Source organism: Phragmites australis, chromosome 7 (assembly GCF_958298935.1).
Source record: "Phragmites australis chromosome 7, lpPhrAust1.1, whole genome shotgun sequence".
NCBI classification, from domain to species: Eukaryota; Viridiplantae; Streptophyta; class Magnoliopsida; order Poales; family Poaceae; genus Phragmites; species Phragmites australis.
In genome coordinates, this window is record NC_084927.1 from 25,774,929 (window position 1) to 25,795,445 (window position 20,517).

General features: G+C 41.0%; 2 protein-coding genes and 1 pseudogene across 2 annotated transcripts; all 3 read right to left on the minus strand.

The window, feature by feature from the left end:
* Positions 1 to 43: 43 nt before the first annotated feature.
* Positions 44 to 4,428, minus strand: LOC133924387 (indole-3-glycerol phosphate synthase, chloroplastic-like). Its single transcript, XM_062369893.1, has 10 exons — positions 4,169 to 4,428; positions 3,803 to 4,081; positions 3,515 to 3,691; positions 2,513 to 2,587; positions 2,330 to 2,374; positions 2,055 to 2,219; positions 1,864 to 1,942; positions 1,417 to 1,499; positions 495 to 563; positions 44 to 391 (listed from the first exon to the last, which is right to left on the minus strand). The coding sequence occupies exons 1-10, from the start codon at positions 4,355 to 4,357 to the stop codon at positions 296 to 298; spliced, it is 1,257 nt and encodes a 418-aa protein (XP_062225877.1). The 5' UTR covers positions 4,358 to 4,428; the 3' UTR covers positions 44 to 295.
* A 2,495-nt stretch (positions 4,429 to 6,923) lies between these two features.
* LOC133924388 (protection of telomeres protein 1b-like) lies at positions 6,924 to 12,232 on the minus strand (annotated as a pseudogene).
* Positions 12,233 to 12,826: 594 nt separating this feature from the next.
* Positions 12,827 to 14,668, minus strand: LOC133924389 (kinesin-like protein KIN-14F). The gene is made up of 6 exons (XM_062369895.1): positions 14,432 to 14,668; positions 14,186 to 14,329; positions 13,573 to 13,773; positions 13,447 to 13,497; positions 13,239 to 13,307; positions 12,827 to 13,001 (listed from the first exon to the last, which is right to left on the minus strand). Exons 1-6 carry the CDS (start codon positions 14,555 to 14,557, stop codon positions 12,972 to 12,974), a joined length of 621 nt encoding a protein of 206 aa, XP_062225879.1. The 5' UTR covers positions 14,558 to 14,668; the 3' UTR covers positions 12,827 to 12,971.
* Positions 14,669 to 20,517: the final 5,849 nt, after the last annotated feature.

Consider the following 20,517-nt stretch of genomic DNA (forward strand, 5'->3'; position numbering starts at 1 on the left):
TCAAATGGTAGTACAAGACCGGCCGCCCAGTGCTGATCAAGTCTAGGCAAAATCAAAGCTGCTTGCAATTACATCCAACTTATTCGATCATATCTTGCGCATTGTAATATGTATTTATTTGCTCGAGAAGGTTAGGTCACAAAAAAAAACAGCAGTATGGAGAAGTCGCTGATCAGGTAAACAAAACGGTCGACCAAAGCTCTCCAAAAGAGCGGATTGCTCCAACTTTTCCCTATCCACAATGATGCGATCCAGCGTTGCGTTTCTCGCCTATTCGATCGGCTCTTCTGCGTCTTTAAGCAGTACCCGCGTGCGAGATATCTTTACCGAAAAGCCCAGCGACTGCTTTCCCTGGATCCTCCTGCTTGATGAGGGACTCCCCAACCAGAACCTACAGCAACGCGCCGGACGAATCAGCAGTTCAGCACAACCAAAAGCAAGGGATGCCAAAAAGTTGTCAGCTTTTTGGAGGTGTTACATGGCTGATGACTTACCGCTTTGACCCCAGCATTTTGAACGAACGAAATATGATCAGGAGTGAACAGCCCAGATTCTCCTACAACCTGTAATGGTCAAAGATCACCACATGAATAATGGATGCCAAGTAGTCCGTCCTGGGCATAGTCAACCACGTGACATTGTGCAATTGTTTTCATAACTGCTGGATAGCAATTTCAGTAGAGATTTACTAACATCGATGAAATACAGTTTGAAGATAGTTTTCTAATTGTTTCTGAAAGAGGATGCTCTAACTTTCAGTCAGGGAGGTGATTTGACTTGGGGGCAGTTGTGTCTTAACTAAGCATCACTAATTTATGTCACTCCATGTGCCACACACCAGAATGGCTCCAAATGTGGAGCAGAATTGAGGAAAGGAATACTCATTACGGATAGCCTCCCTTCTTCTTCTTTTTAATTTCTGCAAAACCTACAAGATTTTCCTCTTCAACCCACTGAATGAATTACTTCATAGACATATCATTACTGAAGGTACACATGCCTGATTCAGAGGCTCACAGCATAGTGCCACATGCTGTAGCAATTTGTAATCTAGTGAGGTAGCTTTAGATGACAATAATGGGATAATAAAGAACTAATGTTCCTCCCAAGTGTAGCAACAGATGCCAAAATTTACTAAGTAAAACATAATTACTTGTGGAATATTTGCATTGCCAGGTTAGCAGAGTAGTGATTTATTTTGTCTAAATGCATAAGAATCTGTGCACAACAAAGTTTACCTTACATCTGCTCTAAGTATATGGAAGTGTGATTTGTGAATAGTTTTATAGCAAGAGGCATAGCCATAGCCAGAGACAGAGGAAGCATAGTGCAATAATTCATAGCCAGAGACAGAGGAAGCAGTTGTCTTATTCTTTTTTGCTTTTCACGAAAATCACGTCAAAGAAAAATACTTACAATTACATCCTTCTGAGCTATAATTTGTCCTCGTTCACCCTCCAGAAGCTTTTTTGTGTTTGCAATATCAACTTCAAACGTCTCTGGGAAAAAAATGTCCTAGGTGACTTATTAAGCCTATAACATGATATGGAACATTACAGAATAAATGTATAATATTAACATCTATAATCATTTAGTTCCCATAGTGACCACATTGTCATGTTTTACTTCCTTAATCCTGTATTTATAAAGTTGACTCTTAAATGGTCTAGATTACCAATAATTTTCCCCCAATCGCTTTTCTACCATGCAACAGAAGCTTCAAAGTACGGTGACAATGAAGACGCCTAAGCCAATAGTCTGATATGAACCAAAAAGCGTCCAGGTGATAAAATAGTGAAAAGACTTGTCTGGTATCACTAGAAATTGAATTCATTGTCCAAGAAATAAATAAGAACAATATACCAAGATTACGGTTATTGATGCCAATGAGCTGTACACCATCGATCCCTAAAATACGGTCCATTTCCATTTCATCATGCACCTTCAACAACACAGTCAGGTTGCAGCACTAAATCAAATGACTCGAGCAGCAAGAGGTGGGGGCTGAAAGGCTTCAACATATGAAAATATATTGCAAAAACAACTCAGCTAACCTCAACTAAAGCAGCCATGCCAAGTATTTTGCAAATTTTCAACATATACTTTATATCAATGTTAGGTAATACAGCCGCAATCAGAAGAACAGCATCTGCACCCTTGGACCGTGCATAGTAAAGTTGCCAGGCATCAACAATGAACTCTTTGCACAGAAGAGGGCACTGCATTTAGTAATTCAGATCTTGAGCTATTCATGCACTTGAACAATTGAACTACTCTATCTGAATATAATTGACTTCTGAAATGTATGTACACAGTGTGGCTACACAACCTTGACTCCAGCATTGCGGATAGCCTCCAAGTAGTCAAAACTTCCCTGATTACATATTAAAGGAAAACAAGTGTCTTCAGCATGCATAACTTTATCATGGATGATAGAAAGGCGACTAAATTTGATATGAGAGATCAGGACCAATCCTACATCAAAAAATCTCAAGGTGAAGAAATTAATGACCTGAAAGTATTTTTTATCTGTAAGAACACTAAGGCATGCTGCTCCATTTTTCTCGTATGCTTGAGCGATCTGAACCTGTTTATGTCCCAATGAACATTATTACACATCAAAAGTAATTGGCTGGTTTCAAAATAAAATCATGTATGTTTATTCAGACTGTCAACAAATAAACATATCACTAAATGGGGATCAGTCTGATAAAGTGGGTATTAACAAAACTAAGGAATAAAGTAATGCATTAATATTCAATGCAATTCTATGTAACATATTCCAAATTCACATGAGTTTAGAAAAGCTTGTAGCCTGGTCTATGCCATAGAAATATGGCAAACTATCACTAGGCATCAGTAGAAAACAATGTCAAATAGATGACCTAGTCAGCTATTATGCAATTTTTCAGCAGACATGCAACCATATATAGGGGTATACATAAAACTTAAAAAAATCAACTATTCCAATTCCTTACATCTCTCTTGTAGGCTCGTAGCGCATGTGTTAAAAATAAATAATAGAAGGACAAACATCCTAGCATCCTCACGTTTATGTTGTATTATTCTGTGATGACTAATCAGTAATTAATAATTGTACACGTGCTAATATGCACCTAGGGTGTAGCTACACCAACAATGATTTGCTGAACCAAATTACAGAAATTCAGCAAAAGAAAATCCAGTCAGTCATTACTGAAGACCTTAAAACAGTGCTTTCGGTTCAGCAATTCGTAGTGCATCTCAGTGATACATGCTGGGTGTAGAATACTTTTCTAACCCTGGGTGTAGATTAGCACCACCGTTGTGTCACTGTCAATAATCAGTTGAGTCAATAATATATCAGGTTTAAATTACAACAGTTCTACAAATGAGTTCACAGGATGACAGGACAAATTATCACTGAAATGGTAGTTACACGAGCAATATAATTCACATGCAACTAGTAGGCTAATGCCAAAAACACACGAGAAAACTGCAAATTGAAGCACAAATTTTCATACCCCAAACTCACCGGATCGAAATCCTCCCTGAGAACACCCCGGCTGGGTGAAGCCTTTTTGACCTCCGCAATCAGAGCAGGCAGACCAGTCCGATCATACGACGCCTTGAGCGCCCCAACGAAGTCCCTCGCCGGAGGAGCAGCCTCCAGTGGCCCCTTCAACATGTACAGGGGTCTCCTCTCCTTCATCTGTCAAGCACAAAATCTTGCACCGCATCAGCACAATGCTAATCAACCCACGAGCTGGATTATCATACACATGGCGCGGGAGCATATCATGATCTCATCTCACGGACGTGCCTGCGAAACCTCGGCTTCCTTGTCCCAGACGATCCTCTCGAGGATGTTCCGCGGCGTGTTCCCCTCGTTCTCGAGGCGGAACTGGAAGGGGCCAACGTAGTGCACCGCCGGCCCCGTCACAGGGCGCCGCCGGATCCTTATCCCGTCGACGCCCGCGATTTCGGTGGAGGCGCCGGCTGTGGAAGCATCCGCCACGGGGCCTCCGTTGCCCCCCTGCTCCGTGGCGCCAGCGGAGCCCGCGGCCTGCGAGCTCGTCGCGATCTCATCCACCTCCGAGTCCTGCACGACAGCACGACACCCACACAAACCTCACGATTCGCAACTCTCGGCGAGCTGAGCTCCAGAAAGGTAAGAGGGGGAACTGACCGTCTCGGCGCGGGTGCAGCGGAGAGGGGAGGGCCCGGGGCGACCAGCGGCGGCGTCGTCCATGGGAGCTGCGGCGAGGGGGCGGCACGCGGCCGCGGCCAGGGTTCTGGGGCGGCGGAGGTGGGAGTGGCGGGTCGGGACTGCGAGGCCCGGCCGGGGAGGGGCGGATCCTATAGCGAGCGCTTCCATTCGAGGCGCCGCAGAGCAGACGGGGCTAATTGGATTGGGGCGGACGTTAGCCGCTAGGCGTTGTACACGGACGCGGTTCCTCTTACGTATTCAACCACAACTCACACGTGGCAAAAATCCAAAAATTGATAACCTATTCCGCTATATTTGTCGTAACAGATAACATGTCATGTATTTACAAATTCGATAGGTATATTCGATATCTCATTTACCAAAAATAGTGAACAATGCTAGATGCTGAATATAGCATTATTCACCATTTTCAGCACATGAGATGTCGAATATCAACTATATTCGGCACTTAAAATGTCAAAATGGTGAACAGTGTCATATTCGACACCTCAAGTGCCGAATACAGCTAAATTCTCTGTCTACTTCCGTGCATGAACAAAAGCCGCGTTGATTAGATTTCGTTTCCACTCTTCTTCAAAACGGTGGTCTTCTGTTACTCAAAAAATTTAAAACTTTTTATATGTGTTCCATAATCCATATGCAAACTATTTTAATTAGATTCACCCAAAATTCTTGGTATATTTTAAACTAAAATTCTCAAAAAAGACTACTTTTATAACTTTTAATAATTGTTAGTGCCTCAAATAAATCCCCCAAAATCTGGTATAATTCACTAAAATTCTTCTTATATGATGGACTAATTTCTAAAATTATATACAACCTTAGGTTATATGATGAAAAATAAGTTCCTTTATAATATTCTATTTATATGCATTTTTATTATTTTATATGATATTCTTCTTTTAATTCAATTTAAATTCAAACAAAATTTAACTATCTCATTATTTTTATCCCCTAGTTTACGCACCGTTCAAGAGATGCGCCACCTCACCTACCATTCTTTAGAAATATAGTTAAAAGGTTAGCATGTCAACAAGATAAAAATAATGAGATAGCTGAATCTTATTGAATTAAAAGAAGAATATCACATGAAATGATAAAAATATATATAAATAAAGTATTACAAAGGAACTCAGTTTTTCATCATATAACTTAAGACTGTAAATAATTTTAGAAATTAGTCCATCACATAACAAGAATATTAGTGAATTTACCTAGATTTTTTGAATTTATTTGAGACACTAATAATTGTTAGAAATTATAAAAGTAGTATTTTTTTGAGAATTTTAGTTTAAAATGTACAAATGATTTTTGGGTGAATCCAATTAAAATAGGTTGCACATGGATTATGGAACATACACAAAAAGTTTTAAATTTTTTGGAGTAATAGAAGACCACTATTTTGAAGTAGAGTAGAAACGAAATTTAATCGACACGGCTACTGTTTATGCATGAGGTGCCGAATATGATGAACAGTGGTATATTTGGCATTTCAGTACCGAAGGCACAGTTCATCATTTTTGATAAATGAGGTGCCGAATACTTACACTAAATTTGTAAATACGGTAACATATTGTCTATTTTAACAAATACGATCTGTCTGCTTTTAGATTTTTTTTTCCCTCACACGTAGAACAACTCCCAGTGAATCCCATGCGTCAACAGCGACGTGTAGCTGCATCAGAGAATCTCTCGCAGTTATACATTGACAAGCTTACTGGCTTTTGTGATTTAAAACTATTTTCTTCTAATGGTGACTAAAAGTTGTCAATGCTAGCTTTATTTGAACTTTTTATTAGATTGTGGCGGTTTAAAGCTTCACAAGTGATACACTTATCTGTTTGACAAATCATTTGATGTACTGCTGGGGCTATTAAACGATAGCTTATTATGAATTTGCATGCCTCATGATATTGTACAAGAACACAAGCGACCTTGGTTCGTCATTTGGTAGTTCTTTAGAGTTTACTCTACGTCTGCTTTTTAAAAGTGAACCAATATTAAGATGGTGTTTTCAAACAAAGGTTAATTAGATCAATGCCATGATAATTTTGTTGGCTTTAAAATATGGCAACATAAAGTTCAACATTATAAATATGCCATTAAAAAAATTTAGACCAAATTGCCTTTCCTTCCCTTTTTCTCTCTCTCCCTCCTTCTCATCTCTGTCGTAGCCTCCCCATGGCCTGGCTGGTAACGAGAGGTGGTCTCGGAAAAAAAATCTCTACAGCAGGACCGTAAGATGTTTTTCAAGAGCGTAGGCCTCACCATGCGCACGTTTAATTTGTACTAGTATCGTAGTAGTTTCTTACTCCAATTGATCTCAATGGTTAGGCCATTCATAGTGCTAGTGTCTTAGGTATTAATTAGATGTACACGTAGGACAAAAAATAATATAGCAAGATAGTTAAAGAAAGAGAGAGAATAAGGTAGTTTATTCAAAATGGAACAAGCTAGGCACAATATCTCAAAGCTAGAAACCAATAAATATACATTGGTAGAAAGCTGATGTCCTCGAAATATGTTCTCCAATTTAACAATTTGTCACTGTGCATTAAGGTGTTTTTTCTACACACAAATTTATAAGACACTATGCACAGGGAATGGCATTAGGTGCTCACCATTTCATGTGTCCTGTTTCGGACTTTGTGCAAATAAGGTTGGCATGCGTGAATTCATTAGATAATTAGCGTGCAGGATTGCAGGTGCAGAATTTGAGCATACAGAATACCACCAGTGTATCGGTAACCTGATTGTACATAAGCATAACCGTTACATACAGCCAGTGACGACACTGCAACCACATACTAATTCTAGGTAGTACCTCTAGTAGGCTAGCAACTGAAGACTCTGCTCCCTTGCAAGATGCCTATGTGCACAATGGTAGCAGATATACACATACCACACAATATGCATGAGAATCATTTCCAAGGTTATTCCCAGCTACTCGAGCGTCCCCCCTATTCAATCCCTGATCTCTGTGCCAAAGATCCGATATCTTCTGCTACCACAGGGATCGTTTCTGTCCAGACGGTAAGATTTCAAGCAACACCATATCCAGGGTGGGTTCCTGGTCAAGGGAGCACCTTCCTCAGTGTCTTCTGGGATGCCGAGTAGTTTTTTCATCTTTCTGATCAACGCTTCCGCTGTCAGAAAACCACCAAAGAATTTGACCTGCCATGGATCACGATGATGACAGGAATACACCATCAGCAAGCGTGAGAAATTTTTACAAGTAGCTTTATACAGAAATGTGGGTGTTTACTGCTGATGAATGTGGACACCACGGGCAACATGAAGGGAAAGCCATAAAGCACAAGGGTGATGCAGTAACATATTACCCCGTCGTCCTTGTGGACGTACGCATGAATTCTTGCTGTAGGATCCTCAAGAGTCAACCGAAGACAATAGTTACCAGTCAAAAGCAAACGGAGGCCACTAGCTTGACATGGATATGCTGCCACAACACGGATCAGGGTTTTGAACTTGTGAGTCACCTAACACAAGAAAAAAATATGAGATATTGATGCTGGCTAGCTTAAGAGTCAAAATTCAGAACATTTCCAGATATGCATTAATTAGGGAAGAAAAACATATAGTTCTGTTATGAAATAGGGAGAGACAAATCGCTGAAATCAAATTGAAGTAAATATGTTCCCATGACGAATGCAAGATAGTTATGTTCATTGCACGTGGGGTAACATCAGAGAAAATCTAACACGGAAATAAAACTAATGAATAATTTTTTTTGGGGGGGGGGGGGGGATGGGGAAAGAGTATTACCTGTTCATGAGTTAAAGACTCCACTAACGTCGTGTAACCTGCTGTCTCATATTCTACATCTGAAAGAATTGAGAATAAATTGTCATGTGGCAAGCCTTTGTGGACAACAGATGGCAACAAAGGTGCATTACAACTTCATGCAATGTATTCAACAATATAATTCATGTAAAAAATCCCTTCATCATGAAAAAAATCATCATGTGCTGCATTTAGATCTCCATAGATACGAACCACATGGAAAAAAAAATAGAGGTTTATTTTTCATGATTTTGACAACCTTCGTTTGCACATGCAGAGTGGGGAATGCGAATGATACACTTATTCAGGTAACTATGAAGATCAAGGCCTGAGTAACAAACTTAAATTTTTCTGTTCTAATCAATTAAACGGTGAATCAGAAGCTAAATGTGGGGTCTGAACCATAAAACAGAATATGTTTACCAGTGGAGCAATTATAAAAATTATCAGGTTATGCTCTGTACCAGCAACATCAGAGGCCTCAGGGGGGCTTGCCATTGGCTGGCGATGGACTTGGTTGACAATGCGACTGTCATACATCCTGGAGGTGTTAATGTATTTGGTAAAATATACTTAAATGATGTTCAAAAGACATTCAAATTCATGAGAGAAGAATATTACTTCAGACGATTGACAACACTGCCATCTTCATGAGATAAAAGGCGAACTCTACTAGAGGGCAGCAAAATGCCCTTCCACATGCCAAACTCTTGCTTGCAAATAATGTTGCAGAACCTGGCCCAATAAATATTCTTTTGCAAGTGAAATACTTCCTTGACAAACTTGTTTGCAAAAACCCTCAAAACAGTTCCAACACATGGCATTGTGCATAAAACCTCCCTGGGTAGAGGCGCTTCTTCAAGATGTAGAGGGGATGATTCAACAGTCTGAGCATCCAAACTACATGTTCACCAAGCAAAATAACAGGGAGGCATATGAAAAAAGTTAAGAAAAAACAGTGATATCAGCAGATACTTTTGTAAGAAGTCTTGTTTGCTTTTCGTTAACTATGCACAGGTTAGTTCGTCATTTTAAAACAACACAATAAAGATTAAAAGCCCTAAAAATATTTCAAAAGCACTAGAGCACCATCCTAGATTGCATAACTTGTTTTGTTAGCTATAGCCGAAATTAAAAATATTAAACAATGACAAACCTACAATCCTAAATTGCCTGAAACCCAGTTGCAGGGGTATCAGTTCCATCCCAAACATAAAATATCCATTCGCTGCTGGAAGTTTCACGGACATGAAGAACCTACAAGAAGGCAAAGAGAATTTGTGACGGTTCCTCTGTAAAAATAAGTCTTGAGTGCAATGTGATTGAATAAAGACCCAACCTTGCATACTAGATCAAAAGTAGAATCAGACTTTATACTCCTTAACTGCAATTCAAGATCTTTCAGACCTATGGTGCAAAATAGTTAGATAGAAACAGATGTTGCAAAAGATGAATGATTAAGCATGTATTCAGACACGAAGATGAAAATATTTCATGAATCTCTGCATAGAGACAAACACGGATACAGAATTCATGCTAGAATAAAAGGTATATATATATATATATATATATATATATATTCAATAGTAGTTGAATCGCATATATTCATCATATATTGGGATAGCAGGTACTTAAAAGTAGCATGAGTTCACAGCAAGAAGCTGACAAGTTAATAAAGAAGGAACAATTTCAACAACCAAATTCAAACTGTTGTTGTGTTTGATTGAAAGACAGGTAGAAACAGCCCCTACCAAAGGGCTAAGATGGTAAAGGAGATGCAAGTCTTGTAGTATTCATAATTTATCAAATAATATTACCCCTTTGGGTAAGAAGAGATCATAAATAGCTGGCTATCGTATACCCATAGGCCCTAAATAAATTCATGCACATCACACTAATTGGTGGGACCAGGAAATTGACAACAGTATTATCCTTTCATCCCCCTCAAGTATGATAGATAGGCTGGCTTCTTATTTGGATTAGAGCTTGTTCTGCATGATATTTCATAGACACACAAATTTGGAGCAGAATGAGCACAACTGAGGCATCACACAGAATGTCATGCAGATGGGTGGACCAAAGAAATGAGCAACATTAAATTATCAATTAGGAGTCACCTGGAGGATGATGCAAAAGCCACATTCTCATCTGGGTTAAAAGTTCACTGTCATGCTTGCTCCCATGATATTTCATAGACGTTTGATATGGGCTGCACTCTGTAGATACTTTCCCTTCAAATAGTGCAAATGAAGAAAACTTTTTGTTAAATGTAACAAAGAATTCTCCATGCATTGTTATCTGCAGATAAAAGTGGACATGATCTAGTTGCTGCCAAATATGAAGTTAAAAATTCAAAAAGATGAAAGAAGGAAAAAATGCTTGGACAATCACACATAGAAACGGTACGTGGAAAGTTATAGCTCATAGGAATACCCAGAAATGTGACAAGTGACATATTTAAATAAAATTTTCAGCTATACCACAACATTATGGAGACTGATCACATCTCTGCTTGACCTAACACAGGGCAGTAGTGTGGTGTTGTCAGCAAAAAAAAGTTACAGAGATCCCAGCTGCACGTGATTGATCCGCAATCCTCAATGTAAGAGTGAAATCTGCAAAAACTATAGCAATGACCATGTGCCCTAGCATTGATTTGAGGAACAAAGTAAAGAGAAAAACATGATTATCATATAAATTAACCAGCAAAAATGCCACACCAGACTGGAATCAAGTCTAACAGCTTATTCAAATAGGTATGGCAGAGCATTATCCTGCCATCATTGTGAGGAACATGAGTTGAACATGACACAATCAACAGAAGATCCCTCTCACTACATGATGATTTCGTGCAAAAAGTCACCAAAAGAGGTGATTTAGGGATGAGGGAGATGCTAAAGCATGGTTTTTTTCCTCAAGAAGCAAGCAGCATTTTGAGCAGTGAACTGATCATAACCAACACAATTCTACAACTTAATCTAAATGTACTTTACTCTAATTTCACAGCAAAAAATTCACAACCGGTCCCCACACAACATCCTGTTGGCGCACCATTTGCAATCCAGAGCAAGCACTAGGTGGACACTTAGTGAATCAGACTGGAGAAGAACTGAAGAAGGAAGCATAACTAACAGCTTGCGACATCAAGCGGTTCAGAAACTGACGACTTCTGCAACAGCCTAATCACAGCCCGCAACATTCCACCGCCCTCCACTACAAACTTCACCAGAGTAGCAGGGTTCCTTTCGGAGAACTAGCTAGCTAATCCAAGCACGCGAAGCAACCGGAAGACACCACCCCGAGTCTCCCCGCCCGGTCCCGGAGCCCCCAAAACAGTTAAAAGCCACGCGGCGCCGAAAACCCTAGACCCTAGGCGGAGGCGCACGGCAAGTGGTAGAAAGGGAGGGCGAGGGCGAAAGGCAGGCGCAGGCTCACCAGTGCCGCGGCTGCGGACGGCGGCGCCGATCTCGGCGACTGTGGCGAAGAGGCAGACCCGGGCGCCGGGGACCTTGAGGGCGTCGGCGATAGGCAGGTACACGTACTGCGCCTCCCCGACCGCCGCCGCCGCCGCTGCCGCTGGGGCCGCGTCGCCATCCCGCGGCCTCTTCCGCTCCCTTGCTGCTGCCTCTTCCATAGCCCCAATGTGAGTGACCGAGTGTACCGTTCGTTCCAGGGTCACGTTTGGCGTCTTCGTAGGCATGTTTGACGTCTCCCGTCGATGAATGTACAAAACTAAACACCTTTTCTTGCTTAAAAAAATTATAGCTACAAAAAAAATATATAAATATTAAACGTGGTAATATTAATTATAAACTTAAAGTATAAAAATATAGTTGCGTTATAGAAATGCCGCCGAACGAATATAGGAGGAGCGATATCGTAGTTTTATTTTAGATGAGATCTGAAAAATTAGAAGTAGATTATTCGTTAATTTTTCTTCTATTTTTTTATTTATTTTTATTAATAAAATAAGTTATATGCGGAGGCTAGAGAAATAGGATAAATGACAAGAGTGAGTAATTTATTTAAATTTTAAGGGTTTTTATTAGAAGGGATGTGAGTAGGAGAAAGAGGTGACGCGAGAATTAACTTCCGTCCCTCCTTCCCTTGCTTTTGAGGATTCGCAATCATAATTTCTCCGTTTTCCCCAATATGATCAACAGTAGACCTTTCATCAGATTGCGTCTCTCGGAAAGATTTACTCTGCAGTACACTCTGATGCTACATGAGAAACAATTTTGAAATAATCAGTAACCAAATATCTTAGGTACCAACAAAATGAAATTAATAATTTTGCAGATTACCTTTAAGATCTTGTACTTGATTGTACAGCTTACGATTTTCCTCAAGTAACCTGTTGTAGGCGTTATGGTTCTGAGCCTCAAAGTAGCTTTCTACGTTTTAAAGATTTTGTTCAGAAATCAAGGAACTCAAGGTTAAATATAATTCCAAATCCAGTACTGACCTAGCCTCCTCAAGTCTTCCTCCCAGTCAGAGCGAGTAGATTCAACTTGAAGCTTCATCTCATTGAAGGACATCTTTAACTTCTGAATGTTTTAAATATCAATAGACTAACCATATTCAGAAAAGTTCAACAACACACACAATACCAAAGGTTTGAACATCATTAAAGAAGTAGAACAGAGGTCCTGGCAAGTAAACATGCAACTGCTACACAATAAGCTTAGTATGAAGCGTAGCAGCCTGATTATGCTACAAGGACATAGCAACAGAGCTGATTCTGTGCTGGAGACTGCAAACTAACAAGCTCAGTAGCACAATTAACTGAGACGCCATATTTACCTCCAGCTCTTCTTCCTGGGATTCAAGTCCACTTCTAAAATCCAAGTGTTCGCTGTTGCCATGAGGTAATCGCGATGAAGAGAATAAGCACTGACTATTCTCCTTCAGACATTTTGAAATAGCTTCAATCAATTGTAATTTAGAAAGAGTTACATTGTCATCCTTCATCATCTTCCTTAAAAGTGGCCTGATTTGTTAAAGATGCATGTCTAAAAGTAAGTAATCAATTATTACTGTGGAGTTTTTAGTTTTTACAGCTACTAGTGGCAGTTTTTGTTAAAATTTTGCAAATGCCTTTTTTCTTCAGAATATTTTTTTGCAAATGTGACATATTAGGCAGTGTACATAGAGGGGTTCAATCATCATAACAAAGAATTGTGAGGAATAGAAATCAGATATTTTATTCTCCCTGAAACTACATCACCTGATTTCGGTGAGAAGCGAGCAGAATGGTGAATTCTTTACAAGCTTGCTCGAGTACTGTTTCAATTACCTGCAATAGTCACCACCATAAGGAAATCAGCTCAAAGGTTATTCTGGTCCAGGTTCAGCATTGTTCAGTGTTAGTGAGAGCATCAGTCAAACAAGTACTAAGTGGGACAACAAGTAGATAATAAGTAGAACTCACCTACCATATCATCTAGAGGCAAGTCTTCAGCTTCACTCCATTCCAGGAGGAATGACTGCACAACTCGAAGAACAAAGTGTTGGAAAAGGGAATGCTGAGCTTCTGCAACTCTGGATTCCTCAAGGGAGACCTCGGAGAGAAGATGCACGAATTCCAGCATTTGTTGGTCTGAGCCTCCACCCCTAGATAAATGTGAAGCCGGCCTTTTGATAGAGGATGCGATCTTCACGATGCCACCATACCGCCATATACCAATGCCACCTGAGAGCTTCCACTCGTGGTATCCCTTGAGGCAAAGTATGCAGTCGACAACTTTCATTGACGAACCTCCCTGTCAGTGTTGTAGGTGGAATTCAGATAGGACGAGTTTAACACATAGCGAGGTAAATCATAAGCTTGATCTAAAAAAAGTCATAAGCTAGCATTCAGCATCTACTCTGAACTATAAGGTGGGATTTTCTTGACTGAAAGATTTGACCTATAGAGTACTAAAACTATAAGAGCTACAGTTTCAATTCTCTAGTAAGATATTCTAGAAACAGTCGCCTGTTTTTTCCCCTAACGGACAAAAATAATTCAGTGAATCTCCTAAGCCTTACAATTGAGCAAATGAAACAACCCATAATAATACGAGAGAGAGAGAGAGAGAGAGAGAGAGAGAGAGAGAGAGAGAGAGAGAGAGAGAGAGAGAGAGAGAGAGAGAGAGAGAGCAATCATGGGGTCAATGCGACTCAGCTCTGTACCTTCTCTATATCAGAAGCTTCAAACGTCAACAGGTTCATCGCGCTAACTGCAACAAGGAAGTTCCTCATGTTCTCGAAGTACTGAATTGCAGACTGTGCCGGCCCATCGAACGTTTGCACCGTGACGACGGGATTCTCCACCACCTGTAGACACAAAAAGAAGCATTAACACGCCGCGGTGATATTCCATGTAATAAAAAGTTGTGACCTTATTCTCCCCAAATGTGTTGGGCATCAGACCCGCACGTTCGGGACGGCGCCGGGATTGACGCGGTTGAGGACGTTGCAGAGGACGAGGCCGTTGCGGAGCGCGGCGCAGAACTCCTCTTCTGACGGCCTCTCCGGCAGGGACTCCGCCGACGCCGGCTCCATCTGTCGCAGCCATCGCGCCGCCTCGCACCTCCGCGCAGCTGCGGTGGCCGCATCAGCAACAACAGATGAGGTCGCGTTTGTAACAGAGTAGGAGTGGCGGAGTGACAAAAAATTTGGCCTCGCAATTTGGATCTTCCTAACACATACTCCCTACGTATTTTTTCTCGGTCTTCCAAATTAGATTTTGATTAAAAAATTTATAAAATATATTATTTATAATTATAAAATTTATATAATGTGAAATTATTTTGAATTAAAAAACTAGCTGTACATTTTTTTTATTCTAGATGTTTTTATAATTTAATTAAATGTTAGTTAAAGTACATAAAATTTATTTTTTTTAAAAAATATATATCTACTATTTCTGAACAAACAATATTTCATTATTTGCAGGATCGAGAGTGACGACTAGAAAAGATGAATGGAGTCTTAACAAATTTCTTACGAAATCGATGTCTTTCTTCTATTTGGATCACCTAACGCACCTCAAAACTCGAGCGAAAGATAAAATAGGAAGAAGTTTTAACAAGAGAAAATCGAGACAATAAGATTCTATGGATATTATATGAACAGTAGGTTCTATTTAAGATCAATATATGTGTCTTAGCACTCAAAAGATCATAACTTGCGAAGAAACAAGAAAAGATGCACACCGAATAATAAAACTCTCAAAATTAATTGTCTAGAGGCAAGAGAATTCAAAACTTCATCATATAAGTATGTGTATGAATTTTATGTCCCTAGCAACAAGAAGAATGATATAGTAAGTTACAAAAATTTCACCTCAAGAACCAAAACGAAAATCAAATCCAGAAACTGAAAAACTTACAAACTTACAAGAGAACCAATAATATGAAGAAAAATATACTTTATTACAGCAGAGGTAGCCCTATTTTAAACAGATTGTAAAGATTTATCTCTCAAAACTCTCACCTATTATATAAACTAAGTACTTATCATTCTCTCATCTAAAACTCTAACTCTATACTCTCAAATGGGTGGTACAAGAGGACTCAAATAGCTAGTTCAAGTCCTCCCATATGCCTAAGTTTCTTAGCTTTTTCCCAAAATACTCATTTCTTGTAATACGCTTCTACCTATCATTAAAGGTATTTTGGTTCATTTTTTCTCCATTTATCGGATGGCTACGACGCCTTCATAACTTAGCTTTACCTTGACACAAACTTCACGATGGTGCCACGTACTCCTCTAGTTCTCACATGGTTTTAAGGCTCAACTGTGAAATCCTTCTGCACGCTTCTTAAAGTATGACTCACCACTTGCTTACATATTAAGCCAGCGTTTTGATGTCGACATGTATACTCCGTCTTACGATCCTAACCGTTGGCAAGTCTCTCTCCACTCTTGATCCCTCGAGCCGCCTTGTCACTTGCATTGATATCCTTTTTTGCTTGACTTTATCAACACGACATCTTTATCCTCTATTTTATACTTTGCTTGACCTCCACGTGTGCTACTAGAATTGTCTTTGACTCTGCTTGGCCTTCTTGATCGTCCAGCACCAAGCTTCCCGCTTAGCCCCGATCATTCCGCTATCGAACTACAAGTTGCATCCATCATCTGCACATAATGAGACAATCAAACATGTTTCTCCAAACTTCAAAACATCTCTAGATTAGCATAAAATCAAAAAATTCAACTCAGAGCACATCCTGCAGAAAACATAAACACCGGATATTGTGTTTTGCTCGTGAATACCGGACCATCCGGTGCGTTTAACTCTATTTTACGATCAAAAAATTTGCTCTCTGTAAGAAAATATCTGTTACATTATCCCAGTGCTAACACAACTTATTACCAGACTGTCTAGTGAGCAGGGGCGGATCCACCGCTAGGGCGAGCCTGGGCGGCCGCCCGAGCTCCCCGTCGGCGGAACCCCCTGTACCTCCTCCTTCCCATGGATTTCGGTGATTCACCAAGCTGTGAGGCCGACGCACACGCACAAACGCACATCCCAGTATCCCATAACTCCACAAGTAAATCTCCAATCAGCCGGATCCCCCAAATCAGAAATTTTAAATCTCCACAACTCCACCATAACTCCAAATCTCCAATCCACCCTACTGCTGCGTAGGTTCCCGGTGGCGGCCAGCTCCGGACGACAGCCAGCTCCAGGCGGCGGCCAGCTCTAGGCGGCAGCTAGCAGGGGCAGCCGGCAATCGGCAGCGCGCAACTAGGCAGCCGGCCAACCGGCCATGTTGCGGCTGCTGCTCCTGCGCCCAGCGACCACAAGCCAAGAACACGCGCGACGGCAGCCCTGAGCAGGCCAGCAAAAATGATTCCTTTCTTGATCCCAGTTCCCAACCATGCGCGCGAATTTTTCCTCGCCCAGGTGAGCTTCCCAGCTACCAACAATTTGTTATTTTTTTAATCCAAGAACTTGAGCCGTTGAGGTGAATTTCATTTCGGATTAGCTCGCCCTTCGGTTATTGATTCGTATTTGTAGACTCGTAGTGTCATCTGTGAGATTGTGATCCAAGAATTTGCCTAAGCCTTTAGTTCTAGACATAATTAGTAGTTGTGGTTTCATAAGTTTCTTTACCTAATTATTTCTATTGTCTTTGGTTACATTTGATTACTTTGCTTAATTGCATATATATTTACTTTCGGTTATTTTCTATTTTACTGGTCATATGATTTTATCGCCCTACCTGCTTTGCCCGGCTGGATCCGCCACTGCTAGTGAGTATAACTCATCAGAACTCAGTTTGCATCCTTGTCTCCTGAAATCGATCGCGAATCCACTTCGATCGTATCACCAAGATATAATGTCGCGTACACTAAATGCAAAGCAGCATACTACTAACTTAAACCAAACGCAATCTAGAGTAAAATGCTTCGGTAATACTCCCCCGGCCTTGCCATTTGGGGGAGGCAGCATGTTAATTGCAGAGGCGTACAATTGGTAGAGCTCGCTAATTGCTCTCCCGTGCAGTACTAAAATCCACTTGCTAGCCGCAGCCGTGCAAACGCCGCGACCGAGCTGGTCCACCAGGAGTCTAGGATCACTACTGACGAGCGAACGCTGCACTCGCCGCCACCGCCGCTGCAGCTCAGCTCGGCACCACCCAAAACCCAAAGCAAGCGCGCAAACACGCAACGGCGCAAGCGCAGATCACCCGGCCGCAGGCGCAAACACGATGCAGCAGGAGAGAAGGAATCAGCATGTGCGAATCGATCGCGAATCCACTTCTGCAGTGGCGGACGGGGACTACTACTCACCGGCTTCCTCAGCCTTGCGCATCGCCATCCCTCGTCGTGGATTTTCCCGTCCTCCGCCGCCTTCACCTTTGTCATGCCGTCCGCGGCGATCGCCTCGCGCCTCGCGGCTCGGCTCAGCGCAACGGTAGCGACGACCGGTTCGGTCCACAGAGCCAAGAGTGTTTGAAAAGCTCCGACCCCGAGGCAGAGGGAGGAGACGGGGCTCTTCTTTAACGGAAACTCCCCGGGGTCGCCTCGAAATATTTCAAACTTGTAGGGGGCAAAACAGTGAGTCTACTCTAGGCTGTTTAGCCGACCCCGAGCTGCAGCGCTGAAAGATAGGCGCTTCCGCTGCGGGGCGCCAAACAGGGCGCAACGCCGGTGGACGGTGGGATCGCTACACGCTGCTCGATTAGGGTTCGTAAATTCGATGAAAACCTATTAAAAATCGTGAAAATTAGTTAATTCGGTCCAGCTCGTATTTAGAAACCGATCGATTTTCAGTCAAATTCAAAATTAAAAAATGACAAAATTCGATCGAATTCTTCGGTTTTCAGTCAATTCACTGGGATCCGGTTTTCGGTGGCCGATCGCATTTGTGAACCCTAATCGGGATTCGGTGACCAGAGAGTAGGGATGGATAGTCATGAATCACTATTTAGTTTATTTTTTTCTTAATTTAATTAGGTAAGAATAGAATTTTAGTTTATTTTTTAAAAGTTTTGGATGATCCAATAATCCAAAAATAAATAACTTACATCCCTACCAGTGACGGTGGCATATTTATTTTTCCGAGCTCGAGAGATTCAAACGCTTGAGTATGGATGGAGGAGCGCACTGCATTTTTGTTCCGCTTTGGAGTAGTATCTGTCCTCTTTGGTTCTGTGTGATTACGTGAGGGGGTTCAAAATTCAAACGGTCGATTTGGTGAGATCCGACTTGTTGCGGGGGTGTGTCAGAGGGCTTTCATTTTAAGGGCATGTTTATTTTAGGCTGATTTTAGTTTCTGTTTTTGTCAGAAGCTCAGAAGCTAGAAGGCTAAATAAACGGATTTGTTGAAAAGTGATTTTTAGAGGAGTCAGAAGTCTGCTTCTAAGTAAATGAATTAGAAGCTCAGAAGCCAGCTGAGAGTAGCTTTTCTAAGAAGTGGTGTGCTGAGAAGCAAAAAATATTGTAAAATACAACAGCTAAAATCTAAAAATTGATTTTCAGATAAATCAAAAGCAAAAATCCAAACAAACAAACCCTAAACAAATGTGGTTGATGGATGAGGCTGCGTGCACATCAATATGTCTGATTACTGGTTAGTGCTACAGGTCAGAAGTCACAAGAGTGCGGGGTATGGTTGCGTGTGTGTAGTTTTTGTGCTGCTTGGGTGAGGTTAGGGCTGCTCCAGCAAAGATGGTAAAGGTCACCCGTATCCCTGTGTGCGCATGGATGGAGCCTCTGCTGCCTCGTACCACCCTCCAGCAGAGGCGACACTAGCCTCTACAATGATACATGCAGGGTTGTATCGGTAAATTTGTGGTTTTCTCTCCTCCCCTCAATACTATTCTTAGACGGTGACTGAGAACCTAAAGTAGAGTAGAATAATAGACAATAGAAAATAGAATATGTATTGAAGATAGAAAAAATAATAGATATTGTAATAGTATTATAGATGCTGTATTTTTAAAATATTTACTAAAGTTAGTCTTAAGCTAGATAAAAAGTCAGTGCCCGTGGTGTCGAATTTACTGGATACTTTCTTTCTTACTAAGTAGTGTTACTTTTGGAAGTTTGAGAGTATAAATTCTAAAAAGATAAATAAAAAAACAGAGGGAGTATTATTTTGGACTTTGGGTTTGGTTGGAACGCTGGGAGTTCAAAAGATTTAATTTCTCAAGATACAGTTTCGTTCTCATGTGAATTTCTTCCTTACCAACGAGCTCTTATCAATATCCTGAGAATCAGTATCCTACTCGGGCTGGCCCAGCCCGACTTCTACTTTCTTGCGCTCAATCTGGTGAGATAGAGGCTTACTAAGCCTAGCCGAAAAATTAGTGTGACGGCGCAACAATCTGACCTTCCTGGTCCTGGCCTCCTGGGTCGCTTCTCGCTTGTAGGCTCCAGGCTTGGATGGACGTGAACTGTATCCGAACCCAATGCGGTGCGTAGGTAACGTAGCTTTAGACCGCTCCTAATGATTAGTTTCTTAGATAATATCTAAGAGAAGAGAAAGTAAAAAATAATATTAATAAATAAGTTTTTAATAAATATATGCATCTTGCTAGTTTTTAATGTCTCCTAAAATAATTTATTATCTTACAATCACTTAGAATTGCTAAAAAAAACTAGTTTCTTTTCTAATAAATAAGATCATTCCCTTTCATCTTTAAATTACTTGTCACATCATGTTTTTTTAGTGAACAATTAATTAATATATTAAAAACTAAAATTAAGAGTGGCCTTATAGCTCTCCCCTCCGTATTGGATGTGACACTACCGGAATCCCCATGTTTGCCGAGTGTCTAAAACATTGCCGAGTGTATTTTATCGTGCACTCGGCAAACCACCCTATACGCCGAGTGCCAAAAAAAAAACACTCGGCAAACAAGTAGAGAGAAAAGCACTCGGCAAAAAATAGCACTCGGCAAACTCGAGAAAATACACTCGGCAAAGTCAGGCACTCGGCAAACACCACGCCACGTGTCCCTCCTCACGGACTCTGGCGGCGCGTCCGTCCTTTGCCGAGTGTC

What these genes read in the sequence shown, in the direction of transcription:
- LOC133924387 (XM_062369893.1), bottom strand. Translation starts at nt 4,357, where the DNA reads ATGGAAGCGCTCGCTATAGGATCCGCCCCTCCCCGGCCGGGCCTCGCA. An exon ending in CAGATAAAAAATACTTTCAG is followed by an intron (nt 2,375 to 2,512) that starts GTCATTAATTTC and finishes ATATGTAATCAG; the next exon opens with GGAAGTTTTGACTACTTGGA. An exon ending in GCATGGCTGCTTTAGTTGAG is followed by an intron (nt 1,943 to 2,054) that starts GTTAGCTGAGTT and finishes GTGTTGTTGAAG; the next exon opens with GTGCATGATGAAATGGAAAT.
- LOC133924389 (XM_062369895.1), bottom strand. Translation starts at nt 14,557, where the DNA reads ATGGAGCCGGCGTCGGCGGAGTCCCTGCCGGAGAGGCCGTCAGAAGAG. An exon ending in AAGCTTCTGATATAGAGAAG is followed by an intron (nt 13,774 to 14,185) that starts GTACAGAGCTGA and finishes CAACACTGACAG; the next exon opens with GGAGGTTCGTCAATGAAAGT. An exon ending in TCGCTTCTCACCGAAATCAG is followed by an intron (nt 13,002 to 13,238) that starts GTGATGTAGTTT and finishes TTAACAAATCAG; the next exon opens with GCCACTTTTAAGGAAGATGA.